The sequence below is a fragment of the Somniosus microcephalus genome, chromosome 3 (genome assembly GCF_052327205.1).
Source record: "Somniosus microcephalus isolate GS21.2 chromosome 3, FLI_Smic_1.0, whole genome shotgun sequence".
NCBI classification, from domain to species: Eukaryota; Metazoa; Chordata; class Chondrichthyes; order Squaliformes; family Somniosidae; genus Somniosus; species Somniosus microcephalus.
The window spans coordinates 158,930,858-158,956,870 of record NC_140989.1 but is presented as its reverse complement, the minus strand read 5'-3'; the positions used below and the strand labels follow the sequence as shown (position 1 = coordinate 158,956,870).

At 46.4% G+C, this 26,013-nt stretch overlaps 1 protein-coding gene across 2 annotated transcripts in view; it reads left to right on the top strand.

Moving 5' to 3' along the window:
• Window positions 1–26,013, top strand: part of slc24a3 (solute carrier family 24 member 3) — a 688,381-nt gene that overhangs the window by 344,402 nt on the left and 317,966 nt on the right. For both annotated transcript variants that reach the window (XM_085981789.1, XM_085981787.1), the window contains exon 3: window positions 18,308–18,384. In XM_085981789.1, coding sequence (XP_085837915.1) covers window positions 18,308–18,384 — 77 coding nt within the window. The remainder of the gene's footprint in view (window positions 1–18,307; window positions 18,385–26,013) is intronic.

The following is a 26,013-nucleotide window of genomic DNA, read 5'->3' as shown; positions in this document are numbered from 1 at the left end:
GACATGCAGTTTAAAGTTGGTGATTCAATCGCAACATTAACAGTTCCAAAAACAGAAAGCTTACAATTCTATTATCAGAGATCCTTATTCTCAAATTTTAACTTCGCTACATTTTTACAGTTCTTAGTCTTTATTCCAGGATATCCACCAAAATCAAATACCTTTGATACTCGAGGTACAAAGAAGTGTAGACTTACAGAGCCTGCCTCTGAAGCCGAGAATCACTCTGCCCCTTCAAGCGAGTCTATCATCCCATATGAAAGCTCAACTTTTATACGCTTTTGCAGTGGTATTTCCTTTGAAGTTTTCTGCTGATGTAAGCTAATTATCTCTAGTCATTTTTCTGCTGACCCCTGCTATTCTTAAAGTTAGATCAGCTGGTAGCATTAAGAATTATGTCTCTACCCTAGGTGTTCGAAGCTTATCATAAAAAACGGTGTAACCAGCAGGTGCATCTATTTGATGTCATTTTTACCAATGTCTTCTGTTTGTGTCTTTTTACGATGTGTAAATTAAAACTCCTCAACCAGGGTGATCTATGCAATTCTTATTTACCTCAGCTGGTTGCAACACAGAATTGTGTCTCCTGTGTTTCATTTGATGTCATTTTTACGAAGGCATATGATTCTTAATTTTCTGTGTTTCTTTCTGAAGTGTAATTTAGGACACCTTAACAGGGTGTACCATTGTCTTTTTTCCAATGCTGCAGACTTCAGGAGCCTCCAATCTCCTGTTTCAATAAGGTTATTGATTCAGTGTCAACAACTTATCTTATCTCAATAGCCTGTATGCTGTTTACAGCTTTAGATTGTTGAGGCTTCCAGATTTCCAGACCTAGTTTGTCATGTTTTAATAAGGCTAGAATTCTTTCATAGAATGGTGTATTTTTCTGAATATGGCTTATTCCTTCACACCCCGCTCTTGACCAAAAAATGAACTCAAAACTGTTGTGTCTGTGTTTTGATAGAGACACTGAAGACAGGAGTTGGTTTGATAGGTGTTTACTAAACAAAGTCTGGAGGGGAACTAACGGATACAACACAATATACAGGCTTATATAGCCCGAGTGGCCATTACCGGCATTACAGTACACATGGGGCTCTTAAAGGCACATTCACTACAATTCCTCCCCTTTTAGCTAACCAGTACATAATATTTTAAGTAATTATTAATTACATGTTATAAGAAAAATAATATACACATTGCTGCAGTTAATTAATTATAAGTCAGTCTCTCTGGAGGGTTCCTGACTGGGTCCGGATAACGCCTCGGTGGTGTAGTAGTTTCTGGTGGTGTAGTAGGTTCTTTTGGCAAGGCTGATTCGGCTTGAATGCCAGTGTCGGGTTCATCGGGTTCCAGTATCACCGGATCGGAGGTAGATATGGGTATCTCTACTTCATCATTAGGCGTATAGAATTGCGGTGTAGGTTGTCCCTTATCGGATGACTCTATGGTTTGGTCAGCATGGCACCTTATTATGCTTTCTTCGATGTCCACGGTATACATCAGTGGTCCTAGTCGTGTGCAGATAGTTCCAGGCTGCCATTTCTCAGTACGGTAGTCCCGGGCCAAAACTTGTTGACCTATCTGGAAGGTTCTAGTTGGCCTTTCATTCATGCCTTGAAATTGCCGGTTCTCCACGTCCCTTCTGATGTTGGGCTTGATCAAATCCAGCCGGCATCTTAGGCTTCTATTGAAGAACGTCATGGCGGGAGTTTGGTTTGTAACCATATGTGTTGCATTCCTGTATGCGAACAAGAAGTTATCTACCTTGTGCTGAAGTTTTATGTCTTCATTACCCATGGCATTTATGGCCTTCTTGAAGGTCTGGACAAACCTTTCAGCCAATCCATTGGTGGCGGGATGGTATGGGGCAGACGTGTAGTGCTTAACCCCATTGTTTTTTAAGAACTTCCTGAATTCTTCTGACACAAATTGCGGTCCATTATCAGAACAGATCTGTTCCGGCAGCCCATTCCTGGCAAATATGGTCCTTAATACTGTGATGGTTTTTTCCGTGGTGGTGGAGGACATCTTTATTACCTCCGGCCACTTGGAGTGTGCATCAACCGCGATTAAGAACATTGGCCTAGAAATTCAGTGGGCCTTGCACCCACTTCGCGCCTAAAGAGGTCTTTTGCGCCGGCGGGGTGGTAGCGCTGAAATTCAGTGCAGCGGTATTGGCGGCGGTAGCCGTTAGCGCTGCGCCGGGACCGATGACGTCATCGGTGTGCGCGGTGGCCCGTAACGCCCCGAAACCGCGCCGATCCCCATATTTATTTGCGCCCGCCTCCTCCGAAGCGGGCGCAAACAGCGAACAGAAAACGGGGCCGTCCTGCTGCCATAGTGGGGCGCTTTAAAGCTGAAGGTGCGACCGGCCGCTTTTTCGGCGGCCGCCTGCCCGCACCTCCTTCCCCGGCCTCCTCCACCACCCCCTCCCCGCGGCATTGCCGGCTGGTTTCCGTGGAGCCCGGAACTTCTCCGTTGTGCCGGGCTCTTTTGCCGGCACTCGCGATCGGGGCTCCGGCCGTTGCAGGCACCTCCCCCTTAAGAGAAGGGGGAGGCCTGCAGTACCGCAGCCTGCCGCACCGCATCGGGTGGCGCTGCGGCAACTAGCGCGCCGACATTCAGTTGCAGCGCCCCAAACGGAGGCGGGCACACCCTGGTATAGCGCCCGCTTCTGAATTGGGGCGCAGAAGACGAATATACGGCGTGCGCTAATGCCTCCCCGCCCAGCGCTAACTTTTGGGCACGAGCGAGCTGCCCGCGCCCAAGTGAATTTCTAGGCCATTGAGTCCATAAATGGACCAGCAAAGTCGATGTGTACCCTTTGCCAGGGAGATGAGGGCCACTCCCATGGATGTAGAGGGGCTTGGGGTGGAGCGTTTTGGACCTTCTGGCATCCTAGGCAGCTCTTGGTCATTTCTTCTATGTCTCCATCGATACCTGGCCACCATACAAACGCTCTGGCTAGGTTCTTCATTTTCACTCCACCCAGATGCCCCTCGTGAAGCTCCTTTAGCACTTTATCCTGGAGTTTGGGTGGAATCACCACTCTGGATCCACACATCAAGGTTCCTCGGCATACTGACAGCTGTTCTCTTCGTTGCGAGAATGCTGGCAACAGTGGTTCGCCATGTGCTGGCCATCCCTTCACCGTTAAGTCGTAGACTCGTGAGAGAGCCAGGTCATTTCTCGTTTCCTTTTCAATGGCAGAATTTGTTACTGGTAGACATTCCACTATGGTTGAGTGGAACATCTCCACTGGGTCTACTGTAGGTGCCTCTTCTACCGTTGGCAACGGTAGGCGCGATAAACCGTCAGCATTCCCATGCTGTTTTGATCCTTTGTATTCTATGTTGTATTGGTGTGCCCCTAGAAAAAGGGACCACCTCTGTAGCCTTTGCGCTGTCATAATGGGAACACCCTTTTTCGGGTTGAATATGGAGATGAGGCGTTGATGGTCAGTCAACAAGGTAAATTTTTGTCCGTGTAGGTAATGGTTGAATTTCTTCGCTCCCCATACCAGGCTGAGTGCTTCCCTGTCGATTTGGGTATAGTTACGCTCAGCTGAGTTCAACGAGCGTGACGCAAAAGCTATCGGCCGTTCCGAGCCATCAGTGAATTTATGCGATAATACTGCTCCTATGCCGTAAGGGGATGCATCGCACGCCAGTCTGATTGGCAGTGATGGGTTGTAATGAGCCAAAACTCCTTTGGACGTGATTAAGTTTTTGCATTTATGGAAGGCACGTTTACAGTCTTCGCTCCATTTCCAAATTACTCCTGTTTGTAGCAGTTCATTAAGAGGGTGTAGAAGAGTTGATAAGTTTGGTAAAAATTTATGATAGTAATTTATTAATCCCAGGAACGACCTTAATTGTGAAACATTTTCAGGTGCTGGGGCTTTTATGACCGCTTCTATTTTTTCAGGTGACTTATGCAACCCTTCCTTATTAATTATGTGGCCACAATATGATATTTGATTTTGGAAAAATTCACATTTGGGGCGATTTGCTTGTAGGCCCCGTTCTCTCAGCCTAGTGAGCACCTGCTCCAAATTGGCAAGGTGCTCGTTGTCGTTTTCTCCTGTTACAAGGATGTCGTCTAGGTAGCATTGAGTCCCCGGAATCCCTTGGAGGACTTGCTCCATAGCTCTTTGCCAGATAGCTGGAGCGGATGCTACTCCGAAAACCAGTCGATTGTACTGGTACAGACCTTTGTGTGTATTTATCGTGAGATATTTTTTAGAGGCCTCTTCAACCTCCATCTGTAGATAAGCCTGTGCCAAGTCAATTTTGGTGAAACGTTTCCCTCCGGATAGTGAGGCGAAAATATCTTCTATCCACGGAAGAGGATATTGTACCGTGTGCAGGACCGGGTTTACCGTCACCTTGAAGTCTCCACAGATGCGAATTTTTCTCTGTTCTTCAGATTTATCATTATTCAATGCTTTCTTCATGACTGGAACGATGGGTGTTGCCCACTCGCTCCAATCTATTTTGGATAATACGCCTGCATTTTCCAAATTCTCCAGCTCTGCCTCGACTGCTGGACGAATTGCGTATGGCACCGGTCTTGCTTTAAAAAACTTGGGAATTGCTGCATCTTCCACTTTTATTGAGGCGGTGATGCCTTTCAAGGTTCCTAGTTTCTCTTGAAACACTTCTTTGGCGTTGGCCAAGATGACTTAATCGTTCAGGTATGACGTCATCATCATTTTTTTTCTTACTGGTCACCGTCAGTGCCTGAATGGAGTGCCAGTCTAAACGTATTTTCCTGATCCATTCACGTCCCAACAGCGGTGGGCCACCATCTTGTAGAATGTAAAAATACAACTTTTGTATTTCCTTGCTGTTGTATACAACAGGCACCCTTATTTTTCCTTTGGGGTATACTTTCTGCCCCGTATATGTTTTCAAGATAATGGATGTGTCTTTTAAAGGTATATGCGGAAATAGCCGCTCGTAATCCCGTCGATTTATGACGGTCAGAGCTGATCCTGTATCTAGCTCCATTTTAACTGGGGACCCTGCTATCGTGAGGGTAACCCAAATGGTCTGATAATCATCTTTGGCAAGTACATTATGTAATTTGAGACAGCTTAGTCTCTTGTTTTCGGAGTCGCTATTGCTCTTCTGGTCTTTGGAGCTACTGTCCGTCATCATTTGTACCTTTCTGTACTTTTCTTTATTGATTTTTTTTTTCCTGTCTGTGGATTTATTTTGTCCAGATCGGCATACCCGTGCAATGTGTCCAATCTTTCCGCCTTGCCTGCATGCTTTGTCCTTGAACCAGCAGTCCCTCTGGTCATGGGTGGATCTGCTGCAGCGATAACATCTCTCGAAACCCTGTGTCATTTCATGGGTGCCGAAGTCCTGTGTCTTTTGTTGTATCTCTGCAGCTCCTCTTGCGGCTGCTTCGTATGATACAGCCATACTGAAAGCCTTGTCCAGTGTTATATCCTTTTCAGAAAGCAGCCTTTTCTGTGTTCCTTCACTTAAGAGACTGCAGACGAATTTGTCTTGAAGATAATCTGCTGGTCCTGCCCCGAATTGGCAGTGTTTTGATAGCTTCCTTAATTCGGTGAGGTAATCAGCGTTACTTTCATTCTTGTGTTGATTTCTCTTGAAGAATTTGAATCGTTCTGCTATCAGCAGCGGTGTTGGGTTTAAGTGCTCCTGTAGGGTATCAACAATTTCTTTAAAATTCTTGTCCTTTGGTTTGGCTGGAGTGATTAAATTTCGTAACAGCCCGTATGTCTTTGCGCCCATTAGATTTAGCAGTACTGAAGCTTTTTTTTCATCTTCTATTCCATTTGCAGTGCAATATACCTCCACTCTTTCCACATATGTGGTCCAATCCTCTATCTCGTTATCAAAAGAATGAATATTGCCAGACTTAGGCATCTTAGAAAAGATATGGCGCTTCCCCGCGTTTTTCTTTCTTTTCTGCAGAAAAGATATGGCGCTTCCCGCGCTTTCCCGCCGCTGTTGCCGATGACAACGCTGTTTCCCGCGGTTTCCGTTCTTTTTATTTATTTATTTATTTAAAGTTGGAGACTCGTTCCCACCGGACTTTTTCTCTCTAGGTCTGAACGCCGACCTGCTTGCAGCGCCGGCCGTCTCCCGAGTGCTCCCTCCCCGTCTGTTACTGCTTGCCTCCGCTTTCGCTGCTTGGCCCAGCTGTAGAGCCAGCCGCTGGAGCCCCAGCCTGATGCCCAGGAAGGATTAGCGCAGTACCTGCCACCAGCTTGGCCAGCTGGTGAAACCACAGCTTCTTTCACTTTCTTGATTCTTCTGGACGCCAGAGGAATCGATGTCCTTGAGGTGCTGCCGAATTGCAGGTAAGTCCGTTTCCACTTCGTCGCCACTGTTGTGTCTGTGTGTTGATAGAGACACTGAAGACAGGAGTTGGTTTGATAGGTGTTTACTAAACAAAGTCTGGAGGGGAACTAACGGATACAACACAATATACAGGCTTATATAGCCCGAGTGGCCATTACCGGCATTACAGTACACATGGGGCTCTTAAAGGCACATACACTACAAAAACATTAGGGCAGAGTTTGGTCAATGTTACTAATAAGGTTACAATAGCACATTCATTTCACGAGATTCACAATCATGTGCTACTTGAAAATTCCTTTTAAGTAATCCTAGGACAATGTTTTGCCTTATTTTAAATTGAACACAGTTTAAAAGGATGATGGGTACATTGTCATGCAATTAGCAAAACAACAATTAGAATGTCCAATTGGCAGATGTACATTCCGTAGAGGTGGGTTATTCATACGGGTCAAGGAGATGTCATTTGGAACTAGCTGAAGCTTGACACGCTGTTCCTTCGATCCGGCGTGTGGACAGATTCTTGTTTTCGTAAAGGCCTTGCCAGGCGCTCAGTTGATTCCTTTTTCATCTGTGGTGTCTTCCTCCTTCGTTGAAGTAACTCATTGATCTTTCTTTGTTTCGGTTGTGGCTTTTTGCAAATCCAATTTCTGAGGCGTTGCCAAGCATCGTGTGGATGAGTCAGTGACACCATTTGGCTGACCATCGTCAGTAATTCGATCGCATCCATTTCCTGTGTCGTGCTCCAAGCTGGGTCTTGAAAGACAGTGTACAACTGCACCTTGTATTGTTCCTCCATTTCAGTATCCCGCAAGACTTCTTTTGAGATTGTCTATGGAGACAGTTTTAAGAATATGCTTGCCATTCGGCTGGCTAATATGTATTTTAACTGTTCTTTCATTAATAACAGAATGTATTTGAACAGGTTTTTTCCACTTCGGTCTTAATCCAGGTTTTTGCTCGAACTTTTTTTCCTGTACCCATTCTCCTGCTAGGGGTTGCCATACTTTGTCAATTTTTTCTGCCGATTTGCCTCCCTTATCCTCTGATCAATTTGATGAATCTCCTCTGTTGCTTCTTTTTTTAAATCTAACTGTTGCTGTTGGGTCAAGGACTCAGAGAGTATAGAGGCAATAAAAGAACTATGGGTAAGCGGTATATTCATCTCAACTCCATACATCAGATAATATGGAGTATTAGGGGACACTGACCCTGATGCAGATGCGGGCACATTATTAAATGATAGCTGCACCTCCGAAATGATGGCGGTCCACTTATTTCCCCTGATTCTCAACAGTTTGACCAATAGCTTTTTTACTTCCTGGTTTTTACGTTCCACCAGCCCAGCTGATTGCGGATGATGTGGCGTGCTGTGCTCTAACCCAATCCCCCTATGTTCGCAGTAGTCTTTGAAGACCTTGGAGAAAAAGGCGCCACCTTGATCGGAATGTAAGATTTTGGGTGCGCCAGCTGCAGTAATTATGTCAGTAATAGCATTGGCAAGTGCATTTTCTGAAACTGTTTTTGTGGGGACCAGCCAGCAGAAAGAAATGCATCCATCTACACAAACGAGAACATGTCTGTCTCCCAAAGACGGGGGAAGTGGTTAAATAAAGTCAATAAAGAATTTTCCCATTAGCACATCAGCTTTCACAGGTGCCAATGGCGGTGGCTTAATTAGTGATGACTTATTGGTTAAATAGCATGGCTCACAATTTGCCACGTATGTTTTACAGGCCTTAAAGCATGCCTGGCCACCAATATAAGGGGGTCAATTTGCAGAATGTTGTCCTCGCACCACAATGTGCTTGACCTATGCCCTCGTGAGCTGTCGGGGAACGTAGGGTCTGATGAAAGGGAGGAACTGAAAGAAATCAGTATTTGTAGGGAAATGGTGTTAGGGAAATTGATGGGATTGAAAGCCGATAAATCCCCAGGGCCTGATAATCTACATCCTAGGGTACTTAAGGACGTGGCCGTAGAAATAGTAGATGCATTGCTGATCATCTTCCAACATTCGATGGAATCTGGAACAGTACCCATGGATTGGAAGGTAGCTAATGTTACCCCACTATTCAAAAAAGGTGGTAGAGAGAAAACGGGGAATTACAGACCGGTAAGCCTGACATCGGTAGTGGGGAAAATGCTAGAGTCCATTATAAAAGATGTAATAGCAAAGCACTTGGAAAGCAGTGACAGGATCGGACAAAGTCAACATGGATTTACAAAAGGTAAATCATGCTTGACTAATCTACTGGAATTTTTTGAGGATGTAACTGGTAAAATAGATAAGGGAGAACCAGTGGATGCATATTTGGACTTTCAGAAGGCTTTCGATAAGGTCCCGCATAAGAGACTAGCGTGTAAAGTTAAGGCACATGGGATTGGGGGCAAGGTATTGACTTGGATAGAGAACTGGTTGGCAGACAGAAAGCAAAAAGTTGGAATAAACGGGTCTTTTTCCGAATGGCAGGTAGTGACTAGTGGGGTAATGCAGGGATCGGTCCTTGGACCCCAGCTATTCACAATATATATTAATGATCTAGACAAGGGAACTAGATGTAATATCTCCAAATTTGCAGACGACACAAAGCTGGGTGGGTGTGTGTGCTGTGAGGAGGATGCCAAGAAACTCCAGTACGATTTGGACAGGTTGGGTGATTGGGCAAAAGCATGGCAGATGCAATATAACGTGGATAAATGTGAGGTTATCCACTTTGGTGGCAAAAACAGGAAGGCAGATTATTATCTGAATGGCAATAGATTGGGAGAAGGGGAAGTGCAACGAGACCTTGGTGTCCTTGTGCACCAATCGCTGAAGGTAAGCATGCAGGTGCAGCAGGCAGTTAAGAAGGCAAATGGTATGTTGGCCTTCGTAGCGAGAGGGTTTGAGTACAGGAACAAGGATGTTTTGCTGCAGTTGTACAGGGCCTTGGTGAGACCACATCTTGAGTATTGTGTGCAGTTTTGGTCGCCTTATCTGAGGATGTTCTTGCCATGGAAGGAGTTCAGCGAAGATTCACCAGGCTGATACCTGGGATGGCAGGAATGACGTATGAGGAGAGATTGGGTCGATTGGGCTTGTACTCGCTGGAGTTTAGAAGAATGAGAGGGGATCTCATTGAAACCTATAAAATTCTGACAGGACTGGACAGACTAGATGCAGGAAGGATGTTCCCGATGGTCGGGGAGTCCAGAACCAGGGGTCACAGTCTAACGATAAGGGGTAGGCCATTTAGGACAGAAATGAGGAGGAATTTCTTCACCCAGAGAGTGGTGAACCTGTGGAATTCTCTACCACAGAAGGCAGTGGAGGCCAATACATTAAATATATTCAAGAAAGAGTTGGATATATTTCTTAAGGCTAAAGGGATCAAGGGGTATGGGGAGAAAGCAGGGACCGGGTACTGAATATGGATGATCAGCCATGATCTCATTGAATGGCGGAGCAGGCTCGAGGGGCCGAATGGCCGACTCCTGCTCCTATCTTCTATGTTTCTATGACCTTCTTTTACAAGCTGTTCTCGTTTGTGTCTCGGGGGTGCTTCTCGGTTTCCCTTGGGCACAATACCCGTAGGGGTTTCCGAGTAAAAGTACTTTTGTGGATATCCTGGTGGATTCTCTTTTGTTGGGTCTAATAGCTGAATCAGTTCCTCATCCTGATTAGCTGCCTGTTCTGCCCTAGTGATTACACTAATATTGGCAGGCCCCTCTCGAGGGGGTGTCATGCAGACCCAACGTTTCGCTTGTTTGTCTGCAAGACTGCTTCCTTTTGAGTGTACTGTCCCAGTGGTATGCCCGTTTATGTGAATCACCTGACAATTCTGTTTCTCCATTCTCGAACGGAGAATGTCTTCCCACAATGACTTAGGTTTTATGGGTTTACCCTTATGATTGGTAACATTTGTTTGTTCCCAGAAAACTAGATCTTGGTTATATCCTCTTTTACAATAGTCATTATCCGTACAGATTAGTGTGGGTTTAATAGGGTCTGCCTTTTCTAAAGCATACCATAATGCTATGGCTTCAGGGTATTGCTCTGTCTTATGGCCAAGGGGTATGGACAGTAATTCTTCTGGATAAAAAGAATAGGAATCTCAAAGTCCCTACTACTATCCCCATCCCAGCTGAGGACTGTTGGGATGTCCCTTTTTTAATCATCATTGACGATCCATCAAAAATTATTACTTGGCCTTGTGGAGGTACAGGGATAGGATTATTTCCCCTAATAAAGCAAGAATTTCCTAATAAAAAGACTTGGCCAATTCCGATGGGGTTTGCCATTTCATCAGCACCTAACCTCGGTTCGGGTTTAATATGAACTTTACAAGAAATTTCTAGACCTCAATGGTATATTGAGGGAGTTCCGATTTAAGTTCTACAAGGCCTGATCAGGGACTTGTCATCTCTAGAGACTTAAATCTGGGTCTTAGTACCACTGTCAATAAAACACTCCTTCTATACTTAACAATCTACGAGATGGATATAGATATAAATATAAGTATAGGTTCTGTATCAACTCGTTAACACACCCGTTGGGCGCCAACTGAAAGGATTATTACTAGTCCTAGCCCTTTTAGGGCTACCCCGGATCAGGCGTATTCCTCAGACGTTCACTTTCAACTAAAGTTTGAGGTAGCCGAATCCTAAAGACGCTTAATTGGGTCTAAAGGTCCAGACTATCTCCCTAAAAGGAAAGGAACAACCTGAAGATGTTACCATCCTCCAGATAGCACTTTTAATAAGTTTAGTTAGACTGTAACATTCCGGATATTATGAGGGTCCGGAAAACTCCCCCAGAATTCTGCAACTCCTCACCAAGGAGCGTACAGAGATTGAGTTCACGAGTTTGATACAGAAGTATTATGTGAGACAATTCTAAAAATATATTGATTTATTAAAGAACCGACATGCAGTTTACAGTTGGTGATTCAATCGCAACATTAACTGTTCCAAAAACAGAAAGCTTACAATTCTATTATCAGAGATCCTTATTCTCAAATCTTAACTTCGCTTTATTTTTACAGTTCTCAGTCTTTATTCCAGGATATCCACCAAAATCAAATACCTTTGATACCCGAGGTACAAAGAGGTGTAGACTTACAGAGCCTGCCTCTGAAGCTGAGAATTGCTTTGCCCCTTCAAGTGAGTCTATCATCTCATTTGAAAGTTCAACTTTTATACACTTTTGCAGTGGTATTTCCTTTGAAGTTTTCTGCTGATGTAAGCTAATTATCTCTAGTCATTTTTCTGCTGACCCCTGCTAATCTTACAGTTAGATCAGCTGGTAGCATTAAGAATTATGTCTCTACCCTAGGTGTTCGAAGCTTATCATAAAAAACGGTGTAACCAGCAGGTGCATCTATTTGATGTCATTTTTACCAAGGTCTTCTGTTTGTGTCTTTTTACAACGTGTAAATTAAAACTCCTCAACCAGGGTGATCTATGCAATTCTTATTTACCTCAGCTGGTTGCAACACAGAATCATGTCTCCTGTGTTTCATTTGATGTCATTTTTACGAAGGCATATGTTTCTTAATTTCCTGTGTTTCTTTCCGAAGTGTAATTTAGGAAACCTTAACAGGGTGTACCATTGTCTTTTTTCCAATGCTGCAGCCTTCAGGAGCCTCCAACCTCCTGTTTCAATAAGGTTATTGATTCAGTGTCAACAACTTATCTTATCTCAATAGCCTGTATGCTGTTTACAGCTTTAGATTGTTGAGGCTTCCAGATTTCCAGACCTAGTTTGTCATGTTTTAATAAGGCTAGAATTCTTTCATAGAATGGTGTATTTTTCTGATTATGGCTTATTCCTTCACATTACCTCCTTTCACACCAATCTGTACTCATTACTCATTATCATAGTTTCCTCCCATTACATAGTCATCATTTTAAGTCTCTTTACCTCTAACGACCTCAATTTGTCCCCCGCTCCTTTTTCTATCACTGTTTCTTCTGAATTCAATTGTAACAAATTTCGGGCCAGTGTTTGACACAATGGGCTGGATTTTGTGGGGGGTCAGCAGGCGTGATCGGTGGCAGTTCGGGTGAGAGAGTGTTTTTATTCCCCCAGCGGGTTGGGATCCCGCTGTCAACTTGCCGCCAGACGCCTTTCCCAATGTCGGGTCTGTCAGTGCTGAGCAGACCCGACACGCAGCGGCTGGTTCACAGCGGGGGACCCAATTTAAGCGCTATATAAATGCACATTTTTTTTGTTGATTAACATTTTACATTCGGGACATTTGCACTAATGTTCAGTTTATCGTTCATTTTCTGACTTTTGACAACAAATTGAGCTACCATATTGAGTTCTGCTTCTTGTTAGTACCGCTGGTGATGGAATGCAACCTTAATTTATTTCCCTTCCTTACTGATTATTGCAGCACTTTTCAGAGCTGGTCTGCTCTTTGCCAGACCCTGACAGGCATCCAGAGAAATGTGCGGCTTGTTCTTTATCCCTTCCGCATCATAAAACATTGAAAACAAGTACTCCCGCAACTGATTGTCACATTCAGGGGTTTATAAATGAGCCATTAGGATATTAAAGTAACAGTGTGGCAGAGCCACCAAAGGACTCATCTTGTGGGAGTCCATTTCCTTGTGGTACATTTTCATTCTACTTGTTACTGTAAATAGATTCCTGGATATTGAATGATGAATATACAATGATGACCCTCTCTGATCCTTTTCGATGCTAAATTCCGGTGCTGACAGCCTGCATATTGCTGTGCACATAGAGAATGTTGAGGACTGGTTGGTAGATTGGGTATGTTGACCTTTCACCTCAGAGCCTTAGGTTTAAGTCAACCCTCCGTGGTGGCTCTGCACAGGTCCTATGTGAAACGAGTTGAGTAAGCTCAAATCAAATGGAGTAATCTTGTGAGGCTACAGCAGAAAACTATCCACAACTCAACACGACATTGGCAATCTCACTTGAAGAAGCTGCAAGGGTAGCTATCTCTGAAATGATTATATCACACTTATGGGCATGGGGCTGCTAATGGCATATTGCTGGGTCAGAGTAAAAGGAGCCTTGCTCTACATCTGACTGTGCTATCGTTGACCAGAGAGTGTTAGATGTTAATGCTGTTCTCCTGCACTGACATTCCTCAAAAAATATATATATATATATATGAGAAAGATTTAGAATTTGTGTCTTGTGCTGGACATCCAATATCATTACAATCAAGTGCATATTGTGCAGCAGTGGTACTCTTCAGATGTCAGCATCAACAGCCCACCAAATTGCCGACATGTATGTAGCATCGCTCCTGTTTTCTCAATTGCTCTCCCCAACTTGGGCTCTGCACCCTCACAGAATGCATCAGCCTGTAACCATGAGGATGTGGATAGTCTGCCTACAGACGTTTACCGATGTTGCTCCTGAACTGACTGACAGATGGCATACATCAATGACCTCCACTCCTCCACTCCATGCCTCTCCCAGTAACACTATTTCACCAATTATTCATATCTTAGCTGAGCTACACCAACAATATGAAATAAATATCTTCGGTTAATAAACCAGTGGCCTCAACAAAACTTATACGGTGGCCTTAATGTAGAAAAATGTCCCAAGGCACTTTACAGAGGACTGTGGTGGGGGACAGGGGTGGTAGGAGATTGCATCCTGAGCCATGCTGGGAAAAGGTGAATGAAGACTTGGTCAAAGGGTTTTGAGAAGGCTTTTAGAGGCTAAGACAAAAATAAAGAGGCAAAGGGCCAGAAATTCAGTGGGCTTTGCGCCCAGTTACCGCCCAAAGAGGGCTTCTGCGCCAGTAGAGGAGTTTGCGCTGATATTCAGCGCTGCAGTAATGGCGGCGGTAGCCGGTAGCGCTGCGCCGGCACCGATGACGTCATTGGTGTGCGCAGTGCCCTGGTTCCGCCCCGCTACCGGCCCGACCCCCATATTTAGCTGCGGCCGCCTCTTCCGCAGCGGCCGCAAACAACGATGTGAAGACCAGGCCGTGCTGCAGCCTTAGTGGCGCTAGTTAAGGCGGAGGTGCGGCCGACCGCTTTTTCGGCGGCCGCCTGCCCGCACCTCCTTCCCTGGCTTCCTCCACCCCTCCCCCCCCCGCGGCATTGCCGGCTGCTTTCTGGGAGCCCGGCACTTCTCCGTGGTGCCGGGCTCATTTGCCGGCACTAGCGAACGGCGATCTCCGAGTTGCAGGCACCTCCCCCTTAAGAGAAGGAGGAGGCCTGCAGTACCGCAGCGGGTGGCGCTGCGGCACCTACAGCGCTGAAATTCAGTTTCAGCGCCCCAAGCGGGGGCGGGCACACCCTGGAATAGCGCCCGGTTCCGACTTGGGGCGCAAAAACTGAATTTCTGACGGTCGCAACTGGCTCCGCGCGCAGAGCTAACTTTTGGGCGCTAGCCAGCTGGCGGGGCCATAGTGAATTTCTAGCCCAAAGTGTTTAGGGAGATAGTTTCAGAGATTAGTGTCAACGACAACAAGATTAAACCCTGCCATATGTCGGTAAATAATTTCTAGATATTTTTCATGAACTAACAAGCATTGTGATACCAGATCGCTCCCCGCCCCCCTGACTTAAAGTGGACAAAAGTATAAGCGGCAACTGTCAAATTGCTACACAGTAGTATGTACCTTCCTGGAGTAATATGCCTTCTTAAGAGTAATAAAAAGGGAATTGATAGAGAGAAACCTTTTCCACTGTTGGAGGAGTCTAGGACAAGGGGACATAACCTTAAAATCAGAGCCAGGCCATTCAGGAGAGAAGTTAGGAAACACAAAAGGGTGGTAGAAGTGTGGAACACACTCCCACAAAAAGCAGTAGATGCTAGCTCCATTAATAATTTTAAATGTGCGATTGATAGATTTTTGCTAACCTAGGATATAAAAGGATATGGAGCCAAGGCAGGTGGATGAAGTTAAGATACAGATCAGCCATGATCTCATGGAATGGTAGAACATGGCCTCCTCCTGTTCCTATGGTCCTAAAGAGATGGACTTTGAGGAGGTTTTTGGAGGTGGAGAGGTTCAGGGAGGGAGCTTCAAAGAGTAGAGCCAAGATGGCTGAAGGCTCTGTCAACAATGTGGAAAGGCAATGAAATGGTCGGGGCAGAGGATGGAAGGGAAAGTCAGGCTGGATGAGGTTACAGAGGTAGGTGGCATGAGGTGGCAGATGGATTTGTAGCTGAGAGTGAGCCGTTTAAGTGTGATTTGTTGGGGAGAGGGAGCCAGCATAAGTCAGCAAGGATGGAGGATATGGGTATCCAGAGCTTAGTGTGGGATGGCAGTGTTCTGAATGAGTTAGTGTTTATGGAAGGTGGTGATTGGGAGACCAGCAAGAAGGGATTGGTGAGAGTCTAGGGGTGACAAAGGATGAATTCTTACAAAACAAAGACATGAAACTTGTTCAAAAATGCATGTCTTCAGTCAATGTGTAAGAAAAAGATGTTTTATTTTTTACTCAACTGCAGTTACTGAGCTTACAGCCACCATCAGTACTGATTTACAGTCTCTGCCCTGAACTGAGGAAACCTGAGTTATTTCCAATAACCTAGATCTCCTGCACATCCAGCTTGACATTACGATGTGTAGATGAAAAATATAATTTGATACAAGTACCAAGCAGTGACATTTCTGACCATAGACAGCTAACATTCCATCAACAGATGGAATTCCATCAACTGGCCATTTGACTGCCACAAAACTCATACTCAGTAACTGTAGGGTTTATCTGGTGTATTAGAAAGGACAGCTATTTGGAGATGTCTTAAATGATTCAACGTGATTAGAAAATGCATGTTGATATGCATCAATTTCATGTTGTGTATTTAAGAGCATAAGAATTAGGAGCAGGAGTGGGCCATACGGCCCCTCGAGCCTGCTCCACCATTCAATAAGATCATGGCTGATCATCGACCTCAACTCCACTTTCCCGCCCAATCTCCATATCCCTTGATTCCCCTAAGAGTCCAAAAATCTATCTATCTCAGCCTTAATTATACTCAAAGACTCAGCATTCACAGCCCTCTGGGGCAGAGAATTCCAAAGATTCACAACCCTCTGAGTGAAGAAATTCCTCCTCATCTCAGTCTTAAATGGCCGACCTCTTATCCTGAGACTATGCTCCCTAGTTCTAGACACTCCAGCCAGGGGAAACAACCTCTCAGCATCTACCCTGTCAATCCCCTTTAGAATCTTGTATGTTTTAATGAGATCACCTCTCATTCTTCTAAACTCCAGAGAGTATAGGCCCATTCTACACAATCTCTCCTCATAGGACAGCCCTCTCATCCCAGGAATCAATCTAGTGAACCTTCGTTGCACCGCCTCCAAGGCAAGTATATCCTTCCTTAGATAAGGAGACCAAAACTGTGCACAGTACTCCAGGTGTGGTCTCACCAAGGCCCTGTACAATTGTAGCAAGACTTCCTTACTCTTATACTCCAACCCCCTTGCAATAAATGCCAACATGCCATTTGCCTTCCTTATTTCTTGCTGTACCCTGCATGCTAGCTTTCTGTGTTTCTTGCACGAGGACACCCAAATCTCTCTGAACGCCAATTGATCCATTCCGTGTTGTATAATAGGCATAATCATTCCGTTAGCTTTAGCACAGTCCATTGCGTGATTCTGAAGTTAGCTGATTCAGACAAGAGTTAGTACGTGAGCTAGAGGGACATGGTGAATGAAGCTGGTCCAATGAATAGCATTCCAGGACAAATTATTTTTTCACAGTCAAACTGCAAAAGGGTCCAAAATGTTGGCAAATGCAACAGATAAAGTGCCAAAAAATCCAATTGTTTTGATAGCCATCTATGAAAATAAAGCTCATGTCTTAAGCCTCCAAATCTTTCTTCAATCACTTAGAAATCTACAAAAGCAGCAAACTGCACTTTTGTCATTCAATAAAAGGGGATGTCTCGCTGCACCTTCGCAGCTGTTTTTGAGCTGTCAACCTTTTGGCAGCTATGCTATCTTATTTTTGAAGCTATTGGTCACTTTTCCCCCCTGGATTTCTAGGTACGCCATATATGGATTTGAGAAGAATTTACAGTAGATCTCAACATTATTTCGCAAGCAGGCTCTGAATTTTTTGTACTCTGATATTTCTGAATGTTATTTTTGTGGAGAAAATAAGTGAATGACTTTACAATGTATTAATAACATTTTAAGGGTGCATAAAATTGAATAAAATCTGCAGTGGCCATGCAAATGCGCTTGAATATAACATCAGGCCTCCTCCTGACACCAAAACAAAGCTGAGTGCGGCCCACTGGAGGAGGTAAGTCTCACTCCACTTCGCTTGGGAGCCAGTTCGGGCCTTGACACACGGTTGGTACTTTAGTGTCAGAGGAAAGTGGGTTCTGTGGTGTGTAAATACACTGTACTTCTTTCCAAGAAAAATGAGTGACTAAAGAGGGGTTAATAAAATGGGGGAGGAGGGCGAGGTATAAAGGTAAATTCAGCGGGCAGCATTGCTTAAATGGAGTAAGAAACATAAGAATTAGGAGCAGGAGTCGGCTATACGGCCCCTCGAGCCTGCTCCACCATTCATGGCTGATCTTCGACCTCAACTCCACTTTCCTGTCCTATCCCCATATCCCTTGATTCCCCTAGAGTCCAAAAATCTATCTATCTCAGCCTTGAATATACCCAACAACTCAGCATCCACAGCCCTCTGGGGTAGAGAATTCCAAAGATTCACAACTCTCTGAGTGAAGAAATCCTCCTCATCTCAGTCCTAAATGGCCGACCCCTTATCCTGAGACTCTGCCCCCTAGTTCTAGACTCTCCAGCCAGGGGAAACAACCTCTCAGCATCTACAAAGGAGTGTGGGTCAGAGAACTACTACTGCAGCATCGATGCTCTAACCTGCGTTCCCTTTCTAGCCCATTCCCAGCTAAGTACACAAAATCAGTGCATTTACCCTGCTTGTTTTTTAATGGTGTTTGTTTTAAATGAATTCACGTGCTGATTTTCCTTTTCCAGCTCTTCGTGAATTCCCCAATGATGTCTTTACAAATGAGGAAAGAAGACAAGGAGCTATCGCTCTCCATCTGTTCTGTGTAAGTCATGGCTTCTTTTAGTCACCACCCTGCCAATGTGAAAAGCTAGGTCTGCCCATTGCAGATATTGTAGGGAGTATAAAAACAGGTTATATCCCTCTGCTTGAATATGATTATGTTTGCAAATCATTGACACTTCAGATCAGCATCTAAGGACCACAAAAAAAAATTCTGTTTTGGATACTTGAACTGGCGAAACCAAAGTAGGCAGTTGAAATTGAATCTGCTTTCCCGCGACTTTCAGACCCAACACTATGGGATCGGATAACGAAATATTTACATTGAAAGCACTCTCTCTTACAGAAATGTTCCCTCTTACCAATTATTTAAAAACAACTTTTGCAGATGTAATTTAGATGACTTTTAGCCAACTCGCCTCTCATACTTATGTAGTTTGCTTTGCTTTGTTCAGGTTTAGGACCCTAGTTTCGGACTTGTATTTATATAGTGCCTTTAACGTAGAAAACTTACTCACGGCACTTCACAGGGGAGGAAAGGAAAGTAAGTAAATAAATCAAAGGAATGGTAGGAGGGAGGAATGAAGAGAAGGCCAGAGTTAGGAGAGATATAAGGCTGAAAGCGGTAGCAGAAGTAGGATGTGGCTATGGAGAGATTTGAATTTGAAGATGAGGATTTTACATTTATAGTGTTGGGAGACAGGGCACCAGCTTAGGTCCATGAGGATGGGAGTGATGGGTGAATGGAACTTGGTGTGGGACAGAATGTGGTGGCTGAGTTTTAGCTACTATTAGTACCACTGTGTGAGCAAAGTGTGGGAGGTACAGTTCAAGTGGAATACTTCACTTCTGTATTCTGCTCCATCAAGCTGTGAAACAGGAGCAATCGAAGCTTACCAAAAGACGATGGGGTTCATTGGCCGTTTCTGATTCGAGAGGCCAGTGCTCTCTTTTGTATGATCATGCTTTTTAAAAACATGATTGTATTATTTCTGATGCTTATTTAACATTTTAACATTAACACATTTCTAGTGAGATTCCCCTAGTTACCTCAATACACAACTTCTCACCAGCACCAACATCATACAAAGGAAAATTCCACAACGCCTGATTTCATAACCAATAGAAAGTTTGTTGTTCACTTCTACCGGCCAAATCCTATGAAGTAATTTGAGCTTTCAGGACCACTGTCATGTTTCGGGATTTGTGACCTTTTCCTTCATCTTCTCAGAAATGATTTGGGAATGAGTTATGTTGAAGCGTTGTGTTTTAAACAGTGGTTTTTGCACAGACCTGTGAAGCCATTGGCTGAAGCCACCTTACAATGGGTTGATTCATTAATGCGCCAGATATTGAAGATGTGTATTCATGTCAGATGAGCCAGATTGTGAACAGCCTGAGGCAATGAGGGTCAATTGTCTCATCTCAGGCTCATTAAGCCAGGATGACCCCTATTTATTTTGACAATAACAGGAGATGCTTCCTTTAAATCCATACCCTAAGTGGAGAGAAAAAGTAGCCAGTTCTATTGATAGACCATCTGGTGAATGGGGAATCGTCAGAGACTCCCCTCCCACTGGCTGGGAACACAGAGAGTAAAGGACAGTGGGACACATGAGCAATGAATGAGTCAGCCAGCCAGATGTGGGCAGGAAGCATGCCTAGTGAGGGAAAGCATACTCATCTCAAGCCCAGAGCCGATCAGGTTTAGAAGAAGTCAAGCAAGCATGCTAATAGGGACAGTGTAGCTGATGTGCCATCAATAACTCAAGGACAAGAAGTTAAAGGATTCAACTGAAGGCTTTTAATCGCTAAGAACATTGCACGTCATTCCACATCGGATTCGTCTGGCAGAATGACTCATACAGCTCTTGAGACCTTTATATGACAAAAGACAGGGGCGGAGCCAATACACACAATAGGGGAAAAGGGGGCGGTACACACAATACAATGCAGGTAAAACACAGGGGCTGATGAAGACATATATTTCATCACATTCACCCCTTCTACAGATTTAGTCTGTCCGGGGGTGTGATAGTCCTTCCTGAACGTCGCAACAGTACCTCGGGTTCCGACCGGGAGTCCGTGGTGCCCTCCTGGGCACACCCATGTGCTGGGGGTGTTGCAGGTACTTCTGGGGGTGGTGAGGATACCTCTGGGGATGGTGGAGGTTCTTCTGGGGGTGGTGAGGATGGGTCATCGTCGCTTCCTGCCGAGGCGAGGTCCTTTATGGACACGGTGTCCTCACGCCCGTTGGCGTGCTTGACGTACGCGTACTGTGGGTTTGCGTGGAGTAGGTGTATTGCCTCCACGAGGGGATCCGTTTTGTGGCCCCTCACATGCTTCCGTAATAGGACTGTCCCTGGGGTGGAGAGCCACGAAGGTAGGGACACTCCTGAGGTTGATTTGCGGGGAAAAACAAACATCTTCTCGTGAGGAGTGGCGTTAGTAGCAGTACACAGTAGCGACCTTATCGAGTGAAGTACGTCTGGGAGGACCTCTTGCCAGCGGGAGGTAGGGAGGCCTTTAGACCTTAGTGCTAAGGTGACCGCCTTCCACACCGTCGCGTTCTCCCTCTCCACTTGCCCATTACCCCGGGGGTTATAACTAGTGGTCCGACTCGTGGCTATCCCCTTCGACAGCAGGTATTGGCGCAGTTCGTCGCTCATGAACGACGCCCCCCTGTCAGTGTGGATGTAGTTCGGCATGCCGAACGTGCAAAACAGGCTGCCGAGGCACTTGATGACCGTGGCACTGGTCATGTCTGGGCAGGGGTAGGCGAATGGGAAGCGGGAGTACTCGTCCACAATGTTGAGAAAGTACACATTGCGGTCGGTGGAGGGGAGTGGTCCCTTGAAATCTAAGCTCAGGCGCTCGAATGGCCGTGTAGCTTTGATCAGGTGGGCTCAGTCGGGCCTGTAAAAACAGGGCTTGCATTCCGCACAGGTGCGGCAGTCCCTGGTCATAGACCGGACCTCCTCGATGGAATAGGGCAGGTTATGGGATTTTATAAAGTGAAATAGCCGGGTGACCCCCGGGTGGCAGAGGCCATTGTGGAGGCCCTGTAGCCTGTCCCCCTGGATGCTGGCACACATCCCTCGTGATAGGGCGTCGGGGGATTCATTGAGGGCCCCCGGCCTATATATTATGTCGTACTCAAACGTGGAGAGTTCGATCCGCCACCTGAGAATTTTGTCGTTCTTGATCTTCCCCCTCTGTTTGTTGTTAAACATGAAGGCTACCGACCGCTGGTCGGTAAGCAGGGTGAAGCGTTTGCCGGCTAGGTAGTGCCTCCAGTGCCGCACTGCCTCCACTATGGCCTGGGCCTCCTTCTCTACCGAGGAGTGCCTGATCTCGGGCCCGTGGAGGGTTCTTGAGAAAAAGGCTACGGGCCGCCCATCCTGGTTGAGGGTGGCTGCTAAAGCGAAGTCGGACGCATCGCTTTCGACCTGGAAAGGGATGTTTTCGTCCACTGCCCGCAGCGTGGCCTTCTCAATGTCGTGTTTAATGCTGTTGAAGGCGGCGTGGACCTCGGCCGTGAGCGGGAAGGACGTTGATTTCAGGAGGGGACGGGCCTTGTCGGAATAATTGGGGACCCATTGGGCGTAATAGGAGAAAAACCCCAGGCACCTTTTCAGGGCCTTGGGAGTGTTTGGTAGGGGTAGCTCCCATAGGGGGCGCAATCGGTCGGGGTCCGGACCGATTTCCCCGTTTTCCACCACGCAGCCCAGGATACAGAGGCGCGTGGTGCTAAAGACACACTTATCCTCGTTGTAGGTGAGATTGAGTCTGAGGGCGGTTTTCAGAAATCTCGCGAGGTTCGAGTCGTGGTCTTGCTGGTCGTGGCCGCAGATGGTGACGTTGTCTAGGTATGGATAGGTGGCTGTTAACTGGTTCTCATCGACCATGCGGTCCATCTCCCGCTGGAAGACCGAGACCCCATTCGTTACCCCAAAGGGGACTCTGAGGAAGTGATAGAGGCGTCCGTTCGCCTCGAAGGTGGTGTATGGACGGTCCTCTGGCCTAATGGGGAGCTGGTGGAATGCCGATTTTAGGTCGATGGTGGAAAACACCCGGTATTGCGCAATTTGGTTAACCATATCCGCTATGCGGGGCAGAGGGTAGGCGTCTAGCTGGGTGTATAGATTAACCGTCTGGCTATAATCTATCACCATCCACTTCTTTTCGCTACCCTTAACTACTACTACCTGGGCGCGCCACGGGCTGGTACTGCATTCGATGATACCCTCCCGCTTGAGTCTTTCTACTTCAGACGCAATGAACCGTCTGTCCTCCCAGCTGTACCGCCTACTCTTGGTCGCTATGGGTCGACAGTTGGGTGCGAGGTTGGCGAACAGAGAGGGCGGCTTGACCTTCAGGGTAGCCAGACCGCACACTGTGAGGGGCGGCTGGGACCCACCGTAGGTAAGCGTGATACTTTGGTGGTGGCACTGGAAGTCCAGACCCAAGATCACGCTCACACAGAGATCTGGCATTATCAACAGTTTAAAATCTCTGTAATCAGTGTCTTTTACCGACAACATAACCGCGCAGAAACCTGTAATTTTTGAGGTATGAGTCTTATCAGCCATGGCGATTTTGCCCTGTGTAGGGACTATCGTTAGTGAAAGTCGTTTTACCAGGCTAGGATGAATAAAGCTTTCGGTGCTCCCGCAGTCAATCAAGCATTTAACCTTGTTCCCGTTTACCTCTATGTCCATCATCGATCTAGACAACGGATACGGCCTGGATTGATCCACTGTGATTGAGGCCACCAGTGCGTCCTGGGGGTCCGTGTAGTCGGGACAAGATGGTGGACTCCATGAGGGTGGACAAGATGGCGTCCAAGATGGCCGCCCACACGGGGCGCACGCGGCGGTGGCAGAGTTGCAGGCGGGGTTCCCTCTGCAGACTTTGCTGAAATGTCCTTTCTTCCCGCATTTAAAACAGGTGGTGCCCTTCGCTGGGCACAAATGCCTGGAGTGTTTGTCCTGGCTGCAGAAGTAGCATTTCGGGCCCCGATGCATCGCGGCAGTAGTGGGGCTCCTGGGTGGAGGCTGGGGCTCCGACGGTGCTGGGCTGGCCTGAGACCTGGGAGGTGAAGATGGCTTCCAAGATGGCGGCCCCCACGGCGCGCACGAGGCGGAGTGGGCCGCGTGGCCTGAGGAACAGGATTCAGAGTTCCTCTGGGCCATATCCAGCGATCGCGCTATGCCCATAGCCTGTTTTAAGTCCAGTCCCTCCTTTTCAAACAGTTTCTGCCGAATGTAATTTGAACTGAGGCCCGCAATAAAGGAGTCTCGGATCAGCTCCTCCGTGTACACGGTGGCAGACACGGCCTTACAGTTACAGTCTCTGCCCAGTACTTTTAGGCTTAGCATGAAGTCCTCTAGTGACTCACCATGCCGCTGCGTGCGAGTAGTCAGAAGATGCCTGGCGTACACCTCGTTTATTGGCCGCACGTAGTGGGCCTGCAGGCATCCTCGTAGCTGGTGGCATCTCGGATGAGAGGGGAGACCCGATGACTCACCCGGTTTCGCAGGATTCCCAGTTTCACGTCTCCGGTGGCGGTCGCGGCTGCTATGGCGGTGGCTGAGGTTTCGATGAAAAATTCGAAGCATTGGAACCAGTGTCCGAACTGTGTGGCTGCGTCTGTGGCATGGGGGTCCAGATCCAAGCGCTCTGGTTTCAGGAGTCGATCCATCTTGGTGTTTTAGCGATTAAAATTGATGTGCCATCAATAACTCAAGGACAAGAAGTTAAAGGATTCAACTGAAGGCTTTTAATCGCTAAGAACATTGCACGTCATTCCACATCGGATTCGTCTGGCAGAATGACTCATGCAGCTCTTGAGACCTTTATATGACAAAAGACAGGGGCGGAGCCAATACACACAATAGGGGAAAAGGGGGCGGTACACACAATACAATGCAGGTAAAACACAGGGGCTGATGAAGACATATATTTCATCACAGTAGCGTATTTACTCTTTTTCTTCCTCTTGAGGAGGGTTCTGTAGTGAGCTGAATCAGGGTGGGATATGATTACAACTGTTGCTCTGTGCATTCAATTGCTGACTGTAAAAATATTGGAATTTGATTGCGGTCTCAGCGCTTGGAGTTGCCCGCACTTCAAGGCAGTTTTTCTATTTTAAATCATAGGGAAAATAATGCGTTTGTGGAAGGAGACTTGCACTGATGTTATTTTGCTTCACTCTCTTTATAAAATACAAGGAAGTGAATTCAGGGCACTTTGCCATTGTGACACATCACCTTAAGCCTCTTGAATTTTGTACTGTTGCACTTGCCACTGTTATTTTTAAAAAATCTTTAAGACCAGCCCAAATTCTAGACGAGTGGGGCGTGTAAACTAGGCTGAGCTGTGCATCTTTCCGCTGAATTGGAATGCTGATTCTGCCTTGCCCTCAGCAGCTTTTTCCTGCAGTAATCCCCTGGATTTGAAGCTGATTGCGGTTGTTTGCCCGCTGATTAAATTTACAAATGTTCTACATTCCCACCTGAAGTAGGAGCCTTTGTGCCTCACACTATTTACATCTCGAAATAATTAAACTGCGCTGCTCAGTGGCATCGAGTTGAAACTGCTTCATCACAATCAGCTGTAACATTAAAAAATTAAGGCTCATTGTATGTAGCTGCAGGAGTCCCATCTGCATTCATTCCAGCGAATGTGATGATTGCTGATTTTTGGCTCATATTTAAGTGGAAAATAATTACATATTTTTGAAGCGTTATGTTGCAGTCAGCATTAGATATTCCCAGCTCAGATTTAGCATGGGCCACATGCAAAGCAAAGCGCCCCCAACAGTGAGCTTCTGTTCCAACTGCAGAAGAGCGACCTTTGCTGTAGGGTTGTCCAAGCATTTCCTCTCCAAAGGTGCGCCCCCACCCCCCATGGAACTTCTTAGGGTCGACTGTTACTCCCGGGTGGGAAGGCGGCCTAGCGAGCGGCCAGCCCTTCCAGAAGCACTAGCCGGGAGGCTCGCCCGATTTATAACAGTCGGGCCTCGTTAGCGTGCCGTTTGGCCGCCTTCCCGAACAAAACAAGTCAGCGGGAAGCAGCTGCCCAGCCGTTAAAATTGAGCAGCTCGCAGGCTGTCACCGGGGCCCCCTGGGAATAAACCACATCACAAAGGTAAGTAGATTGGAGGGGCTCGGTAGCGGAAGCGTAGTCGGGGGACTGGGAAGCCCCTGGGCCAGGGGAGGAACACTATTTCCTTGAGTGGCCCGGGGGAGCACCCCTGCTCCTCTTGGTCCACTAGGGAACTTCAAATAACATTAAAAAATTGACCTTACTGTAGTGTATGTAACTGTTCTACCTTTAAGAGAACTATTGTATGTAACCGTCCACCTTTAAGAGAACTATTTTAGGTGTGGCACTACTTTATCCTGGCTGCTGTATACTGTAATACCGACGGTGACCACACCGGTATATAAGTGCTGTGGCAGAATTTATTGGGCAGATTCGCCCTGACCTTCGAATAGTAAAGTCCTGTTTAAGTTACTCTTGTAGTCTGTGTATTACTTCGCTATACAAACCACAGACTTTACAGTGGCGACGAGTTCGATCTTACCCTGCGGCAACAATACTTCTGAAGAAGTAAACGAGCGTCGAGAAGAGGCACCCGCCCTCGTCGTTTTGCTGAGAGAAAACT